The sequence below is a fragment of the Globicephala melas genome, chromosome 3 (assembly GCF_963455315.2).
Source record: "Globicephala melas chromosome 3, mGloMel1.2, whole genome shotgun sequence".
NCBI lineage: Eukaryota > Metazoa > Chordata > Mammalia > Artiodactyla > Delphinidae > Globicephala > Globicephala melas.
In genome coordinates this window covers 30,174,939-30,193,516 of record NC_083316.1, presented here as the reverse complement: position 1 = coordinate 30,193,516, position 18,578 = coordinate 30,174,939, and the positions used below count along the sequence as shown (strand labels likewise).

Below are 18,578 nucleotides of genomic sequence, written 5' to 3'. Positions count from 1 at the left end.
CAAGTTCCTGGGAAATTATTAACCTCTCAAACTTTAATGTGCATATTAAACAACTAGAGATTTTGTTAAAAATGCAAACTCTGTTTCAACAGGTCTAGGGTGGAGTCTGAGGTTCTGCAGGTCTAACAAGCTCTCAGGTGAGGCCAGTGCTACTGGTCTCGGTCCGCACTTCAAGTAGCAAGGGTTTAGATACTTCTGTAATTCCAACCCTTAGGTATTAAAAAGATCTCCCTGGGCTTCCCTGGTGGCGCAGTGGTTGAGAGTCCGCCTGCTGATGCAGGGGACACGGGTTCGTGCCCCGGTCTGGGAAGATCCCACATGCCGTGCAGCGGCTGGGCCCGTGAGCCATGGCCGCTAAGCCTGCGCGTCTGGAGCCTGTGCTCCACAATGGGAGAGGCCATAACAGTGAGAGGCCCGCATACAGCAAAAAACCCCCAAAAGAACAAAAAACCAAAACCAAAACCAAAAAAGGATCTCCCTGATTTACGAGTTTGACCAGGCTGAGTTTTGAGCACTACGATATTGTAAAATGAGATATATACTTATATCATCAGGTACATGAAAATACTCCAATTAATTTACAAAGAATGGAAATTACTGAGTGCACCTACTATGTACCCAGGGCTATACCAGGTGCTTTTACAATGAAACCAATTGTATTTCCTTCTTAAAAACCATGAAAGAAAAGATACAAAGTTTACAACAAAAAAGTTAGTAAAGATTTTGGGCATACAATATGCCAACTCCATTATGATGCTGGTGTTCAGGGATAATAAGCAAATCAATAGTATAAATTTTCTGTGTTTACTTGTAAGTAAGCTACTTATATTTATTCTGTATTTCTTCAAGTATACTACTATTATCTACAGCATTACCAGATTTATAAAATAGCAAAGTGTTTTAAAATGGGGTTTAAACAAATATATGAATGAACACCAAACACTTAAGGTCAATGCTTGAAGTGAGATAAAGCGGGATGGCTTATCAAGAGAACAATCCACGTGTGTGTGTGTGTGTGTGTGTGTGCGCGCACGCGCGCATGCACACGTGCACGTGTGTGTGTATAAATTCCACCTAAATGATCTGGAATGAAATGGTTTTAAGATCTTTCTTAACGGAAATGAAATGGCAACCCACTTCCTCTCCCCAATTCAAGCACTACCCAGATTTCAGTTAAGTTTATTTAGAAAGATTTTATATACCTATGAAAAGAATAAAAAGAACAATGAGAAACAAAACAGTGAAAATAGCATGCCTGTACTTTGAAAGATTAAGAATAGTAATGTGTGTAACTTACCTCCTTGAACGACTGCAGTAGGTTACTACCAGAAACTGAGAGTGTAATGTCTATATGATGCATTATAAACAACGGCTCTTCCTGTGTCTGGTATGGAAAACAGGCTAGATTGTCTGCTATATACAAGAGCATATTCACTTCTGTTTTCTGTAAATTTTAGAAAAAAAGGTACACATGTTTAGTGGATAATCTAGAAATCCATCACAAAAGCCTTTTTAGAGAAAATATTACAGGGCACTTTCACCTCAGTTGTTTCAGAATGAGAGAGAGAGTTGGGGAGCGGAAGAGGGAAGGAAGAAGGGAGGAGGTGGGACAGAAACGGATTTTACAGAATAATCTTAAACCCATTTTAAGAGATTGCATAATGACTTAAACCATGGTACCTTAAGAAGGGAAGGGGTGAACTTTTTTAGTGCACCCAAGTGGGAGTCCCTGAAGTTTTCTTATAGAGTATATAGAATCTTTAAGATAAATCCATACCACATCAGAAAGTATACATATGAATTCATAATTATTTGTCATTGTGCCTCTAAAAGTTTAACCCATATGGAGATCAGTTACACACAGTTACTATTCTGCCTTCAAAAGTAAGTGGTAATTATAGTACTAATATGTGGGTTAAAAAAAAAAAATCAAAGTTCATGTACTCATAAAACAATTGTCAGTTTCCTATGTGTACATAATTTAGAATATCAGAGTCATTCTGACGGTGTTACCAGTTTCACACCAAAAAACTAATGCTGGCAAATTATGGTTACTACTAGTTGTTTGCTTAAAAAGAAGTAACAAACTGAGATTTTCAGCATTTACATGATGATACAGAACATAAACAGAAAGACATGTTAATATTTAAATTCCTTTAAAACATTTATAGCTTAAAAAAAAAGAAAAAATAGGCAATTAAAAAACACTCCTTCCTACCATCTCCCTTATCCTGCTGTCCAAACAACATAAAATACAGTATCAGCAGTAGTAATAACAAAAATCCCATAGGACAGACGGAATGAACTTGCTGTTAGTACTCATGAAACCCCTACGTTTTTATTTTTAAATATGTATCAATACCTACATGTTAAAGTTGGAAAAATACAGACAAGCCTTTTCCTTCCTGAAACCTTCTTCCTTAGTTTTCTCTTCCTAGCTCTTTGACTACTCCTCTTCTATCTCCTCAAACCAACTCCTTTTCAAACTGCTTTTAGCAACATTCTGTTCTTTTAGGTGCTTAGGACAAAAATATTTCAGTTATCCTTTGACTATTCTCACAGACTCTCATTTAATTTATTCCTTCCTCACAACGTTTCTTCTTTTCTTTCCTACTGTCATTGTTTTCTTTCCAGCTTTCATCGTAACAGGTCAATCCCGTATTACCTTCAATGTGAACACAATGCTAAAAAATCTGTGTTCCTAAAATGCTCTCTGGCACCTGTCCTCATCACTGAATTTAACACTTTCAACAGTTTTCCACTGTCTACAAGATCCTCCATTAACCATGCCTCATTATGATCTTGCTGCTCCAGTTAAATAACATCTATTCATTATTTCCCACACATTCTTTTTTTTAAAAAAATATTTATTTATTTATTATTTATTTATTTTGGCTGCACCAGTCTTAGTTGTGGCATGCGGGATCTTCGCTGCGGCATGAGGGATCCTTAGTTGCAGCATGTGGGATCCTTAGTTGTGGCATGCATGCAGGATCCAGTTCCCCCACCAGGGATTGAACCCAGGCCCCCCACATAAGGAGCATGGAGTCCCACCCACTGGACCACCAGGGAAGTCCCTCCCACACATTCTTATCTTTGTACCTTTATTCATGTTTTTACACCTGCCCTGCCTTAAGAGTAGATCCATCTTATCCCCTAGGCCTTCAGAGATTTGTTCCTCCTCTGACATCCACTGTATTATGACAGCTGGATTTCCAGTTTAGCATTTCACATGCTGAGGTGACAGAGCATCCAGCTAATGATATACAGCAGGCAATGAAACCACGTAGGAATTAAGCTCAGAAAGGAGATAAAGACTAGGGCAGTATCGATACAAACCACTGGGACTCAGATTATGCTAATCTTAACCGTTAGTTCCTTTACTTAGTGTCCTATCCCTCCGACTGGAGGTAAGATCCAATGAGGAAAAGAGCACTATATCATAGCATTTTGTACTCCTATCTAAATATCTTACACACAATGAAAGCTTAATACTGATGACAGCCCTGATGATGACTAAAATTATAGTCCAAGTAGTTCTAAAATAGAAGTTTGTTATATTTATTTGTTAGATAATATATCCAAAAATTTCATGTTGTACTTAAAAAGAAGAGGTCTAATAAGACATCTACATTCTGGTAATTTTAATTTTACTTTATTGAAAAAATCTGGTGTTGGAACAGCAACAAAGTTAAGCTATCAAGTGATTAAAATAGGAAAAAAATATTTTTTTTCTTTTTAAAGCTTTACACAATACACTAATTGGTAAGCTCTACGTGGAAAGATACCACATCTGTCCCATTTACTATTTTATCTTCATCTCCTAGCACAATGCTACCATAACGCAAATAGATGCTGAATAAATATTGATATAAGATGAATGAAAAAACTGAGATAAGCTTAAAGAACAGGATGTTTTATTTTCTTGCCTTATGGTCGTGGCCAATACAACTTGTGCAATAGTCCGCTAAAGGGTCAAAATTGTAATTACACAAAAGTGGGCTCTTCATTAAAGGAGGTCAGGCTGAACAACCAGGGATCTCAGCAGCCAAAACCATATTAGAATAGTTACTCTAACAGCATTCAAGTCTGACAGAAACAAGCGAAATTTCACTTCATCTATCCATCTATCTATCTATGTAATCTATCCTTGGAAGTGACGGTTTAGTAACGTAGCTTATTTAAAGGTATGCTTAAAGGAACTGCTATCAAAGTTTATAAGACACTCAGTATGGAAACACAATTATACTTTATCCCACAATTATACTTTATCCCTCATTGTGTTTATTCTCATGCAAAATTTCCCCTTCAATTTTGACTGTATACTTTGCAATTAACATAGACCTAAATAAACACATTTAAGATAGCCTCTATTATTTACTAAAATGGTAATATTTTTAAAATGTTGACTACTTTAGGCATAAAATTTATAGAACACTTATTTTCTTAAAATAATAAGTTTTTAATACTTACTGCTGTGTCGTCAAACAGGTTGAGTAAAGAAATTAGAAAGGCTCGTCTGTGTTGGCGGTTTCCACGGATCATGGAGTAAAGGTGTGAACACAAAGCACTAGAGGACTCATCTTGTCTGAAACCTCTTACAGGATCTTTTAGGCATGTATTGATTGCCTGTTGTACCTGGTAAGACATCTTCATACCAGCCACCGCTTTCATCTGAAATCAATAAAAGCCTTATTTTTGTCACAGAAATTAGAAGAGTCAAATTAAAAATATAATTTTGAGTATTATAGTTCAAGGCAAACTTCATTATTTGGTTTTCTTTAAAATAATAAAAATCATAGAATGCAAGTGCTGGAAGGAATACTGCAGATCATCTACTGCAATCTGCTCATTTTATAGAAGAAACAAATGGAGACTCAGAAGAGCCATCACTGCCAAGATACAAAGTAGGGACCAGAACCCATGCATCCTGATTTTTATCCTGTGTGCGTGCTGTACTGTTACCTCTAGCTCAATTTTAAGAGTTAATTTTAAACTAGAGTAAACACCCTGGGGGACAAACTTAGTTGCATGTTTAAAAGTAACTACTAAGCAAAATATTTTATTCTAATATGAATCTGAGCACAACATTTGCTAAAGAAATGGTTTACCAAAGAACGATGTTTAAATTTAGATTGCACAATTTAAAAATACATACATGAATAAATCCAGCATATTTTTTGTCTATTTCCACAAGCTGCTGATCAGCCTTGTTCCGCATAGCTGGTTCTGGGTCTGTGCCCATAGCAATTAAATATGGTACACACTGGAAATAAAAATAAAGAATTCATAAGACATCACCATAGTAAAAGCTCTATATGTATCTTGATATATGTTAAAACTTGCTATATATCTGGGACATATGAATTTAGCTTTATAGGCCTTCCTATAAATGCCATGGTTTAGTGTTTTTTTTTAAAAACTATTAACCTTCCCTTAAATCTTTCCCTTAAAGCAAAAAAGCACTGGAGTATAAGCAAGAAAATAATGTGGTGAAATTTAAGCAATTTCAGTGTGATTTTAAGGTTCTTTAAAACTAAAGGGCTCCCAGACTAAGAATATCCATTTAAGATTATGATATATACTACAAATGTATAATTCAATAATTTTTCAAGCCTGACTGAATTTTCTATGTAAAGATAATAGAGGGGAAAAAGTAATTTGTCTTCCATACTCAAAACTAGAAATATATAAATTTTTTCTCACAAAGTTGATTTTAAATATGGCTTCAATGGTCAGACAGTTGGATAGCTAGCAATTTGGTAACAGCCATACTCACTGTACACTTCTAAAAGTCAGGAAACACCACTACTATGTTAAGTGAATCTGAATTAGATAGAGGTGAGGAGGTGAGAAAAACAACAACAAACAAACAAAAAACAACTTAAAAAAAGTAGACACAGCAATAACTGAAATGGGTCATCATGAATTAAATCCTGAATTGGGGTGGGGTGGGGGGGAGAAATCCACAAAGAATATTATTAGCTTAACTTACAAAATATGAAAATGAACTATATATTAGATAATATTGTATCAATCTTAAATTTCCTGAATTTGATGACTGCATTATGATTTTGTAAGAGAATGTCCTTGTTCTTAAAAAAATATACGCTGAAGTGTTTGGAGGTAAAGAATCATGATATCTGAAACTTACTATCAAATGATTTGGAAAAAAGTGTACGTATTAAGAGAGAGAGAGAAAGCAAATGTGGCAGAATGTTAACAAATGGTGAAATATAGGTGAAGAGTATAAAGAAGTTTATTGTACCACTCTTGCAATTTTTTTTATAATTGTAAAATTTAAAAGAAAAGCTTAAAAAGACAAGATATAATAAAAGCACAACCACCTGAGACCATTTAGAATACCAGCAAAGAGCCCTAAGTATCTAAAAAATTCAGGAGTATCAACATAGTACTGTATACTTAATTAAGTAATCTTGCCCTGAATCATGAAGAACAGGCTAAATACGCATTACTGTGTTTTGTTTCAGGACACAGGGAAGAACACAGCATAACAACATAGAGCATATTTTAGAAAAGTTCCACAAAACATAGCCAAAATAAAAATCTTGAGGGTACAGGCTTTGGTTATCTAACAAATTTACTTCTGCCCCTCCTGAACATGTCAGATGGTGAATACTACAACATCAGAATTAGCTGCCAATTCCTTGTAGTACTAATATGTCTTGAGTACATCATCTAGTCTACACATCGGTGTTTTGAGGTGTTGGGTACTTGATATTACTTCCAATTAAAGATGAAGGAACTGAGTTCAGATTATATAGGTTATTTTTCTGTGGACTAAAATCCACCCTGTTTAAGACAGATTATACTCTTAACCCCAGTTACATTACATATTTGACATTACATACGGTTGGTTCTTAGAGATAAGAGTCAATATCAATTAAAACATATCTATCATTTCAGAAGAAATAATTCGGAGTACGTATTCTACAAATATAAATTGGAAGTTTGTTTAATAGAGATGTTATGAATATATGGGTATTTTGCAGTAAAGACAACCTAAAAGATGGACTAAAACTTGGATTCTTAAGAGTTTGGGACAAAAAAAAATCAACAACTAAGAGGAATAACGAACTACTTATTTTCTAATCACCAAGTCGTCAAATGGCAACAAATCTGGCTCTTTTGCTAAGTGCCGCTGCTATAAAACATACTTACCTGAACTGGATGAATAAGACCTTGGTTTAGAGTCAATGCAATGACATTTAGGGCAAAGTGGCGTACACTTGATTGGGTGTGAAAAAACGCCTCGAGCACCTGTTTGAGGTAAAGCTGCATGATGGAACTACTCATCCCTGAGGAAACATCACCCATTTCTTTTAAATCTTCCTGTTTTGCAACCTTCTTCCCTACAAAAGGAAGTAAACATACTAAGAACATGTACATTAACTTTACTAAATACTCTAAATTAGGCCACAACCAAAAGCACAAAATGTTATAGCTGTCCCAATGGTTCTCAATTTTTTTTTTTTTTGGGGGGGAGGAGGGTCTGTTAGAGACTCTTTGAGAACCTGATGAGAACTATAATCTCTCTCCCTCCATCAAAATGTTTTCGTCTGCACATATATTAAATTTTATAAACTACTTCAGGGAGTTTATGAAGGATTCTTCTTTAATGGAACTCCTTTACCTAAAATTCCTTATCTATTAGATATCTGGATTAAAAAAGAGTCATAGGGTATGCTAACTGCAGCTACACTCTGCATTTTTGAAAGTATGTTTTTACTTACAGTCTCTATCTGCCTGCTGCATACGTGTATCTTCTTCTTGTAGGTAGGTCTGGAGGTTTTTTAACACCTGTATTTTTAAATTTACTGAGGAGTTTTTATCAGATAAAATATTATTGTATAGATTTTTCACCTCTTGCTCAAACATTAGACTTGGATGTTGAATAAAGGCAAATCCTAAAGAAGAGAGAAAACAAAAATTCTCTTGATATATTCACATTAAAATTAAATATAACATTTAATGTTGATAAAATTATATAAACAGCTCCTTATTTCAAAAATTAAAACTTAAAATGACTGGAAGAATATGCTGGTGGCCTTACCTAGAGAAGTATTACAGCAGGTACTTCTTTCCCCATGAATTAAAAACAAGAAATTGCATTTCAAAGGAGAATTTCACACAAGAGGAAACCTTGAGGAGGGAGCAGGGCCTAGTGGCTAGGGGAGTGGATTAGGAGTCAGGAGTCTTGGGTTCTATTCCTGGCTCCACCACTGACTTGTAGTGTGACCTTAGGTGAGTCACATAATATCTCTGTGCCTCAATTCTCCATCTGTAAAATGGGGACAATAATATTTACCACCCACCTACCTCAATGGGATATTTTCAGGATTTAAGAGGTAATGTCTGCAAACATTTTTTAGATTCCTAGCAGAAGGTACTACCTTGGAGCTATTAAAAATATATATATTGAAATATATTCATTTGATGAAATGGAATAATTCTAAAATAAAGCTTAAAATCTTCTATTTGTTTCTCATATGTCATTATAATTGAAGCCACAATGCTGAATTCTACAACCACAAGCTAATAAGCAGCAAAATAATATTGTCCATGTTTATTTGTACAAAATGCTTATTTATGTGAGATAAAATGAAGATCCTTGATGAAAGCAAGTATTATGGATGCCAAATAACAAACTAAATTCAAAGCATAGAGTGATCAGATAACTAGCCCAAGGTGACACAGGATAACTATGGCCCAGGCAAGATGTCTTTTATCAACTAGTCTAAAGGCACTATTTTCTGGATAGTGCTGCAAGTTAAAATTTACACTCTTTGTTCTCTGAATTAGATGTAACACTATTAGTTTTTGCCACTTTATAGAATGTATGTCCAGATTGAATATTCAAATGTATACATGTGACTTAAAAGATAATACTCTATCAATATAACTCTCTAGTAAGTGATATCTGAATTTTTACTATATTTGCTATATGTAATTTTCTGAAAGAGATGAAGAAGTAATAAGATATTAAGATTTAAATTTATTTAAAGAAATCAGTAAACATTTAATGAAGTTTGGGTGACTTAGAAATATTAGCAACTGTCCATGCATATTAAATTATAAACCTTGCTAATGCTGCCAAAATAAAATTTCTAAATAAGTTGTTAACCTTACTGAGTAGCTTTACACGTATTTGTAAAAAACAGAACAAACAACAACAACACAAAAACCTGGAGAGAGTGCTCTTCTAATTTTTTTTACAGTGCATTCATTTCAGGTACTTTAATTCTACCCTTCTCATATTTCTCCCATATACCAATATCTTTCCAGATAAGCCACAAAAACCTAATTTTCTGCAAAGACATGTATTTATTACATCAATGATCCCTGAACAATAATACAGGAAAAGTATACATCCAAATTGTTCCTGTGGGGTTGTTTACCCTGTGCTTCTATATAAATAAATGTTTGGGTAGACTGCCCATTGTTTTCACCTTAGAAGAGGCAGACACATATAATGACAAAACTTTGCAAAGAAAAAGAACAATTTAAAAAACATGCAACAGCACAAATTCTTCTATACCACCTTTCTTTATTAAAGTATTTTAATGAATGTTTTTATGAAACCCTATGAATTAGGGGTAGAAGAATGTATTGTCATCTCTATTTTACTAATGAGGAAACTGACAAATAGAAGTTACACGACTTGCTCAGTCACCCAGGAAGTCACTGGATGAACCAATAATGGAACCCAGTTGTTTTAATCCCCAGACTTATATTTGAGATACCAGATCCTACTTTAAACAAAAACATACTTAAATAACTCAACAATTTAAATTCACAACATTTTAAAATTTGCTCAACCTCTCAAACAACTAAAGAATATGCAGAAATTTAGACTTATCTTACCTAGACCAATGATAGCTTTTGTTTGTACTTCTTCATCTGAATGCTTTGTAAAATACATCAATAGTTCAAGTACCTTATCCTTTATGTTAACCTAAGGGGGAAAAAAACCATGTTAAAGTGTATAAGGAAGAGTTAACTTAGATCGGTTTTCAACTATAAAGGAAAAAAATACCTAAAAGCAAACAATGAGAACTTCCACATGTGAACTTTACTAAGGAATAATTCACCAATACATTTATAAATCCATGAATTTTAGAACAGTGACATTCATTGAGAATGTTAAAATAATGAACTGCTGCTGACATAAGCAGTGTGCCTACTAACACAAAGCTGATATAACTTGCGTAAACTTATCTTATTATGGACCTGTAACAAACAGTTCATGGATCAGAAGCCAGTCTGAGGACCATGCTTTGAGTAGCACTGTTTCAGAACTAAACCAGACTACCCTAATGCCGCCTTCATCCTGAGTCATTATAGTCATTTTCAATGCCCAGGGTCACACAGTTCTGTTTTTAAAGCATACTAAATAATTAATATTAGGATCTTTACCTTACTGTTGCCTTTAAAATCTTCCAGATCAAAATCAAAATGCCGACATAGTGCTCCAACAGTGAAAAGGGATCTAAGAAGTGCCGGTTTGTTTGTTAGCAGTGAAGTGTTATTTGGGTCCTCTTGGTGCTGACTTTTTAATTTTGAAATGGCACCTAATAAAGTAAGTAATATTTATTTATAACAAACCCTCTATCCTTAAATTGTTATGTTCAAATAATTACTGCTAATAAATTAAAATTAAATTTTACTAACGGTTCTAAGTATTAAACGTCTAGAAATATAAGGGCATTCCATTGAGCCTAAAAGAATTAATGTAAGAAAAAAATGATATTTAAATTTTATTTTACATGGTAGACAAAAAACTTACCAACATTTACTTATGAGGAGATAAATTTCTGAAGTAATCATACTGGGTTATTAAGGGAATATAAAAGACACCAGAAAATATTGCTTCTGAGAGTGGACCAGAGAGGACAATCATCACACCTCTTATAATTCCCTTGACACTACCTCTTATCAGATGTGTTAAAAAGGAACTGTATACACTGCAGGATCTAGCAGAATGATTTTAAAGCCCAGGCACTGAACTTACCATAGTATCTATTGAAACAGGCCCACACAAATTTAAAATTTTGTGTCACTTTATTTACAACTGCCCCAAGACAGCTTACACAATGTTGCACTACCTAAAAGAGAGAAAATGTTACTGTTTAGACAAAAGTTAAAGACAAAGGTAAAAACACATGATTAAGTTATCATTTGTGAATTATATACTGATCAACACAGAGATGGTAAAGTGAATGCTTACAGTCATGCCATATTTGATGATAAGCTTCATTAGGTCTTCTTCAATAGTGGCAAGGAAAGTTTCACTTGGATGCTCCATCAGTGGTACAACCAGCTCTAGGATTTTTGCAACATTGCAGATAACCATGAAATCATTTTGTGTCTATAAGGATAAAATTAGTGCTTTATGAAAAACAAAATCTGAAAACAAACTATATACAGCTTTACGTAGTTGGGAGGTTTGGTATTTTATATATATATATATATATATGTATATTTATATAAAGCTTTTTTTCAAAACAAAAACATTAGTAGAAAAGAACTTCTTTAAAGAATGAAGGGAAGAACAGCAGATAGTGACAGGAACCTGGATTCTAGCTCTGTCACTAACTTACCATGTGATCTTTGGGTCACTTAATCACAATGCTACAACTACTCTTTTTCTTCCTAAAATGCACTAACAGTCAATTCTGAACAATGGGGTTTAACTAACAGAGTATTTTACCAAGACTGGTATCGTTTTCAAGATTAGTATTTTTCAAACTAGGGTATGTTAACTCAGTAGTTCTCAACTGAGGGTGACTTTGCCCCCCAATGGATATTTGGCAATATATGGAGACACTTTTGGTTGTCACAACAGGGGCACAGGGGTGCTACTGGCATCTGGTGGATACAGGCTAAGTATACTGCCAAAAATCCTACAATGCTCAGAATAGCTCTTGACAACAAAAAATAATCCGGCCCTAAATGTTAACAGTGCTGAGGTTGAAAAGCCCTGTGTTAACCCTTCTTATGATAGATGAAAATGTGGAATCCCAGAACTAGGTATAAGTCTCCTTTATTTTAAAATTTAAAATATTCTATTAAAATTATTTTTTAATTTTAAAAGTTTTAAAGCTGATTAAAAACTAAGCGGTTTAAAAAATAGGTAGAACATTAAGAAACGAAAAAACCAAGAAACAAAGGGGACTTCCCTAGCGGTCCAGTGGTTAAGACTCTGCACTTCACTGCAGGGGGCGCGGGTTTGATCCCTAGTCGGGGAACTAAGATCCCACATGCCAGGCGGCAGGGCCAAATAAAACATCTTAAAAATAAATAAAGTAAAAGCTAGTGATTAAAAAAAAAAGATATTAAAGGATTTACAGTAAAAAGTCTCTTTCCTACCCCTGTCCTCCAGTCACCCAGGGGTGTCCCTGCCCATAGGCAAATAAAGTTACTAGTTCTTTCTTTCCTTTCCTCTTCTCGCCCTTCCTTCCTTTCTCTTTCTTCCTTGACTAAGGTTTTAACATACGTTTTTTTATCTAGCCAAGTTATCATTCCTTATTCTTTTTTCTTTTTTAAAGATTTATTATTTATTTGTTTTATTTATTTATTTTTGGCTGTGTCAGGTCTTAGTTGTGACATGCGGGGTCTTCGTTGAGGCAGGCGGGATTTTTCATTGTGGTGCACAGGCTTCTCTCTAGTTGTAGTGTGCGGGTTTTCTCTTCTCTAGTTGTGGTGTGCAGATTCCAGGGTGCGTGGGCTCTGTAGTTGTGGCGTGTGGGCTCTATAGTTTGCAGCACGCAGGCTCAGTAGTTGTGACACATGGGCTTAGTTGCCCTGTGGCAACGTGGGATATTAGTTCCCTGACCAGGGATTGAACCCGCATCCCCTGCATTGTAAGGCAGATTCTTTACCACTGGACCACCAGGGAAGTCCCTCATTCCTTATTCTTAGCAACAGGTTTTTGACACTCATTTTGAACTCTTTGGGCTTATTATTATCGCACTGGTTAAAAACTTTCTGACCTTACATTCATCCTTCCTTTCAGGATACACAGAGGATTAAATAAAAAAACAGGCTAAGATGAATGTTTTTTTTCTAAGTAACATAGATATCCTATTGTTCCCTGCCATCTCCCACTCCCACCTCCTTTAAGCAACAGGGGATGAGTTAAAGTGGGTGTAGGGATAAATTAGTTTTTGTCAAGTAAGATAAATTCATTTGAGAATCACTGCCGAAATTTTACTTAAAAATATGTAGTAAAAAATTTTTGAAACATAACTGGCTTGAAAAATCAAGTAAATGAAGTATCTTAAATTCTAGAAGGAAAATTTAAATGAAGATGTAAATCATGAAGGAAAAGAGCTGCAGAACGTAAGAAATATTTGAAATGAATATACATAAGATAGTTCAGTATCTCAAACATTTAAAGAGTTTTCAAAAAAAGGTCCACAATTCAAAGGTAAAATGGGCAAATGATAACAACAGTCAAATCACAGAAAATCAAGTCCAATTGGTTAATATCATAAAAAAGATGCTCAACCTTCTTAGAAATCAGGGAAAGGAAACTGAAGCAACAATGAACTATACTCTTTTACACCTGTTAGACTGGCAAAGAGTACAAAAATGACACAGATTGTCATTTACTGGTTTCCAAAGAGGCTATGAAACATGTCCACCAGCAATCTGGAAAGATCTATTCAAAACCAAAACTAAAAAAAAAATTCCCTCAATCTGGGAAGTTAATTCTTCAGAATCTACTCCAAAAGAAAAAAAGCACCAGTATTTAGAAGTATATGAATAGGAATGATTATTAAGGAATCGTTTGTAGTGGCTATCAATAGGAAACAATGTAAATAAGTACCTGCCAAGATGGGAAATGGTTAAATAAATCACAGGACGTCCATAAAATGAATATTATGTAGCCATTCAAAAGGATGAATTAAACATATATCAGTTGTTTTGAGATTAGTAAAAATGCCTAACAGATATGTATATAACATGACCTGATATTTAAAAAATCTGGTCAACCATTTGTTTACATGTCTATGTGTGCCTACAATTATAGAAACATGGATAAAGTGGCAAGGATATTCCAGATTGCTTATCTTGAGAAGCGGAGGAATAAAGATGGGGGTAGGATATAAAAAACAAAAACAATTTTAAAATGTGTCTATTGTATTTATGAGATGGCCTTATTTATATAAAACTCTATATTGGTGTATATATAAAAATATGTATATATGCATAACAAATTATACAAAATGTTTTCAAAGTAACCTTGTTTTAAAAAAATATTGACTGAAAAGAGGACAATTTATAAAGGTTCCATTATAGTTCAGATTCTAGAGGCAAGCCATGGTGTTGAATTCTAGTTTTGGGACTTGTTAGCTGTGTGACACTAGGCAAGTTAGTTATATTCTCTAAGCTTTCGTTCCTTATCTGTAAAACTGAGATAATAACGGTACCGACCTCACAATGTAAATGAGATAATGTATGTAAAATTCTTCACAGTGTTTGGCACTGTGCTCAATAAATATTATCTATTATTATTAGCCACAGATTACATATTAATCAATTTATTTCTGGATCTAACACCAAGATCTAAGTCCTAAAGATAGAATTAAATGTTGTCTTAAATGTTGTTTTCAGAAGTACTATATATTGTTTTTGTTTTTTTAAAATAAATTTATTTTATTTTTGACTGCATTGGGTCTTCGCTGCTGCGCACGAGCTTTCTTTAGTTGTGGCTAGCAGGGGCTACTCTTCGTTGCGATGTGTGGGCTTCTCATTGTGGTGGCTTCTCTTGTTGCGAAGCACGGGCTCTAGGCACGCAGGGTCAGTAGTTGTGGCACACGGGCTTAGTTGCTCCGCGGCATGTGGGATCTTCCCGGACCAGGGCTCGAACCCATGTCCCCTGCACTGGCAGGTGGATTCTTAACCACTGCGCCACCAGGGAAGCCCTATATATTGTTTTATATATTGTTTTTAATGCATTTATCTTCTGGTACTTTCCTCTGTCTTTAAAATTTCTCAGGACATCCTGAAGATTTTCACCTAGAATTTGTTAATTTAGATCGCCAAAAAAACCTGACTGTGGCAACAAAACAAATTTAGTAAACAGTTCAAGTTAGCTCCTTAGGAACAATGGGAACATAGTAAGTAAAAAACTATTTACATTTATAGGTTTTTAGAGTATTTTAAAATTTAGTGTTATAATAAGCCACTTAACTCACCAAGCTGTCATGTTAAGTTGCTAGATTATCTTACTCAAGTAATATTTAATCTTCACATTTGATTTTAGGAAAATATAGTATGTGTAATATTAACTTAAATTAACAGCCTAGCATCTCTGATGATCCTAGGTCTTCCATATTCAATATACTGATACGTTATAAAAATAAATAAAATATATCAAAAATGACAAATGAAAAGCAAAATCAGAATCCGAAAGACAGTAAATTTCTCAGTGACAGGAACTCTGTCTCATTCACCTTTTAAGTCCTAACGATAATTACAACGTTTATTAAGCATTACTGAGGATTTAGCTTGAGGAGTTCACAAAGAAATGGGACTTGAACTTTATTTATAATACATCAGAAAAAGGATGTTTGTAGATAACTTGCCACAAATATTAGAACAAACATTTGAGTACATAACCCAGTTGATCTGTCAGTGAAAATGACTGTCATCTGTCAGTGAAAATGTGGATGACACAATGTGAATTTTAAATTTAAAATATTTACTACATGGTTTATATAAGAGAAAAATAGGACAGCTCTAATACTTACACTACATTTAGTGGTAAGATATGGTTGCATAGTCATGGCATGTTTAACCATGAGCTGGGGTCTTATTTTGCTGAATAAGAACAAAGTGGTTATGCAAGCTACCAATCGTCCAGAATTCACACCTTTATTGTCAGAGTCTGGAAAAACAAACAGAGAAATAAGACACTAAAATATGACAAGGCAATGGAAATTATACAGAATATTATTTAAATTACTCAATACTATCCCCTGAATAGATTCAGTGCATGCCTGAATACAACAGATTAGCATTTCTTATGATGCTAGACTTCCTGCATTTCATTTTTTCTTTGTTATATTACATATGTAAAGGATAAAGGACAAGGAGGCTGCACTAGGGAAGGCAAGTTTTACACTGAGGGGAGTAGGACTGAAGTTAAAAAGTAGAATGAAAGTTGGGAAGTTTAGAGATGGAATTTTCAGAATAAACATGGTATTGATTATATCTAAAACTGGATGGAAATGAGTATGGGAAAGAAAATTAGCAAAGGAGGACAAAGACAATTTAGCTGAGGTGATACTGTGTTTAAGGGTACTGGGGAGAAAAAGAGATGCTGCTGTGGCAGAAGAATGTTAGAAGACAGGAATGATAAGAAGGTGGACCAGTGCTATATTAGAAAAGTAAACAAAATGCTGTTCAGGTGAGAGGAAAATGTTGCTAGTTAGGAGATAAAATGTTTCTTGGTTCTCAGGAGTTTTTAGAGGAGATTAGAAACTTTTTAACATTAAGTGACAACAGTATCACCCTTAAAATCTAGGATAGGGAAAAGTAGGGGAAACAACAAAATATACAAAGAAAAAGAGGTAAACATGGAAAATGAAAAAAAAATTAAAGAAAAAAAACTGCAATAAAAATATAAAGAATATCAACAATTTTACCATAAATGATACCTCTGTATAGAGGCAACTGGCCCCCAATTCTGAAAACTGACTGAGGCTGACTATTGTTCCTCATTAATGTACATTAGGGGATGGGAAATAATGTTAGTCTTGTGTGCTTTTAAGCAATAGATATCCATTATGACTTTTATAAGTTTTATATAATTATTTATATTTTCATTAACTTCAATTTTGTGACTGACAGTGTGATAAATAATATAAAATATTAAATATTTAAGGAATTTCTCAATTAAAAAATATTAAGAGCTTTCTAGGTCAAGATTAAGCACATGTTATATAATAATTATAAATGATATTAGGTATATACTACAAATCTTTTAAAAACATTTTTATAATAATTAAAACAATTTCATTTTGATAGAAAATTTTATATAATTTAAAAGGTACTGAACAGTTTTTGGATGAGTGCATTTAGCTAAATACATATTAGCCCCTGGACTTACTTTAATTCCTGTTCATTATGACATCTAAAATTATGTGCTATTGAAAGGTATGTGGAAGAGACAAGTCCTATGCTTTTATTGTACTGCTCTAGATAATATTACTCAACCATAACAATATAACCTAGGATTCAACACCAAACAAAAAACAGATTTCATTTAAAAGTGAAGTAGTTAATTATTAGGCTAAGCAGAGCTAGAGGCAAAAATGAGAAATGTGCCCAAAGTATTTTAAAATATCTTATAAAATCAACTTAACGACCAATATATAAAATGTCTTACCAGCTAGAGATTCCTCATATTTAAGAATGTGCTCAACTAGGTTATCAACAAGTTGAGTACAAGCTTTCTTCACAGGTTTATATGAGGAATCCTCTTCGGACTTCAACAACTATATATGTATATATATAAAAAAAAAAAAATCCCAGTATAATTATTCATTAGACAATAATAATATAAACGCATTAAATGTGTCCATAAGTAATAAGCTTTTCAATTGGTTATTAACAATTTAATACTGAAAATGCAAATTAATAAACAAAAATATGTAACAAATATTTAAAAATATCTTATAAACCAGTAATTTATAGATACTTTCAAACAATTTTAGTATGAAGTTATTTAAATTGCTATGTGTAGGACCTAAGGTAGAATATGAGAGAAATGAGAACGGTGACCTTCTTTTAAGAGTACCACTCAATGTTAGTTGAATGATTTTAAAGAATGAGAATTCCATTCCTTATTATTTCAAGTTCTTTGATGTCTCAAAAAAGTATATTATGGGTTAAGTACATTTTTAAAATAATTGTAACTACATCTGAATTGCACCTTATAATTCGCAATTATAAAACACAAGGCTGGATTTCTTCCCTGTGTTATCTTTTACCAAGTTATTAATAAACCATGTTAGAAAAGTGTTACGAATAATGATATGAGGAAAAGAGATCAGTTTAACTATAGCCAAAAAATAAAACCAATCCAATCTTTCATAATAATCGGAGGTCAATGGTAAAGTCATCTAAGGTATATCTGTTTTGTTAATAAAGAATAGCTAATACAATTCTGGAGCTATTAAAGAAACTGAAATGTTTAATTTCTGAAAAGAGTTCCAGTGCTGTCCAATGTAACTTTCTACAATGATGGATATGTTCTATATCTGTGCTGCCCATTATTGCTGCTACAAGCCACATGCAGCTACAAAACACTTCAAATGTGGATAGTATAACTGAGGAATTAAAAGTAAATAAAAATTCAAGTTAATTTAAATGAAAAAACATGTGTGGCTAGTATGGGACAGCACAAGTTTAAACTTTCACTACAATATGCGTGGATGATTAAAACTGATAGCAATCAGAATAACATATCACACACATTTCCCCTGCTCCCTCCAATTTAAAGAAATAAATGTAAGCAAGAGAATTTCAAGTTACCCAGTTACAAC

At 33.7% G+C, this 18,578-nt stretch overlaps 1 protein-coding gene across 3 annotated transcripts in view; it reads right to left on the bottom strand.

Moving 5' to 3' along the window:
* Positions 1-18,578, bottom strand: part of NIPBL (NIPBL cohesin loading factor) — a 191,879-nt gene that overhangs the window by 12,705 nt on the left and 160,596 nt on the right. For 2 of the 3 annotated variants that reach the window (XM_030882092.3, XM_030882090.3), the window contains exons 33-43: positions 17,420-17,528; positions 15,780-15,916; positions 11,249-11,389; positions 11,033-11,126; positions 10,438-10,592; positions 9,886-9,976; positions 7,755-7,928; positions 7,183-7,373; positions 5,159-5,266; positions 4,474-4,674; positions 1,298-1,444 (exon numbers count right to left, since the gene is read on the bottom strand). In XM_030882092.3, the coding sequence (XP_030737952.1) occupies positions 1,298-1,444; positions 4,474-4,674; positions 5,159-5,266; positions 7,183-7,373; positions 7,755-7,928; positions 9,886-9,976; positions 10,438-10,592; positions 11,033-11,126; positions 11,249-11,389; positions 15,780-15,916; positions 17,420-17,528 (1,548 nt within the window). The remainder of the gene's footprint in view (positions 1-1,297; positions 1,445-4,473; positions 4,675-5,158; positions 5,267-7,182; positions 7,374-7,754; positions 7,929-9,885; positions 9,977-10,437; positions 10,593-11,032; positions 11,127-11,248; positions 11,390-15,779; positions 15,917-17,419; positions 17,529-18,578) is intronic. The other variant, XM_030882091.3, reaches the window with a different exon arrangement.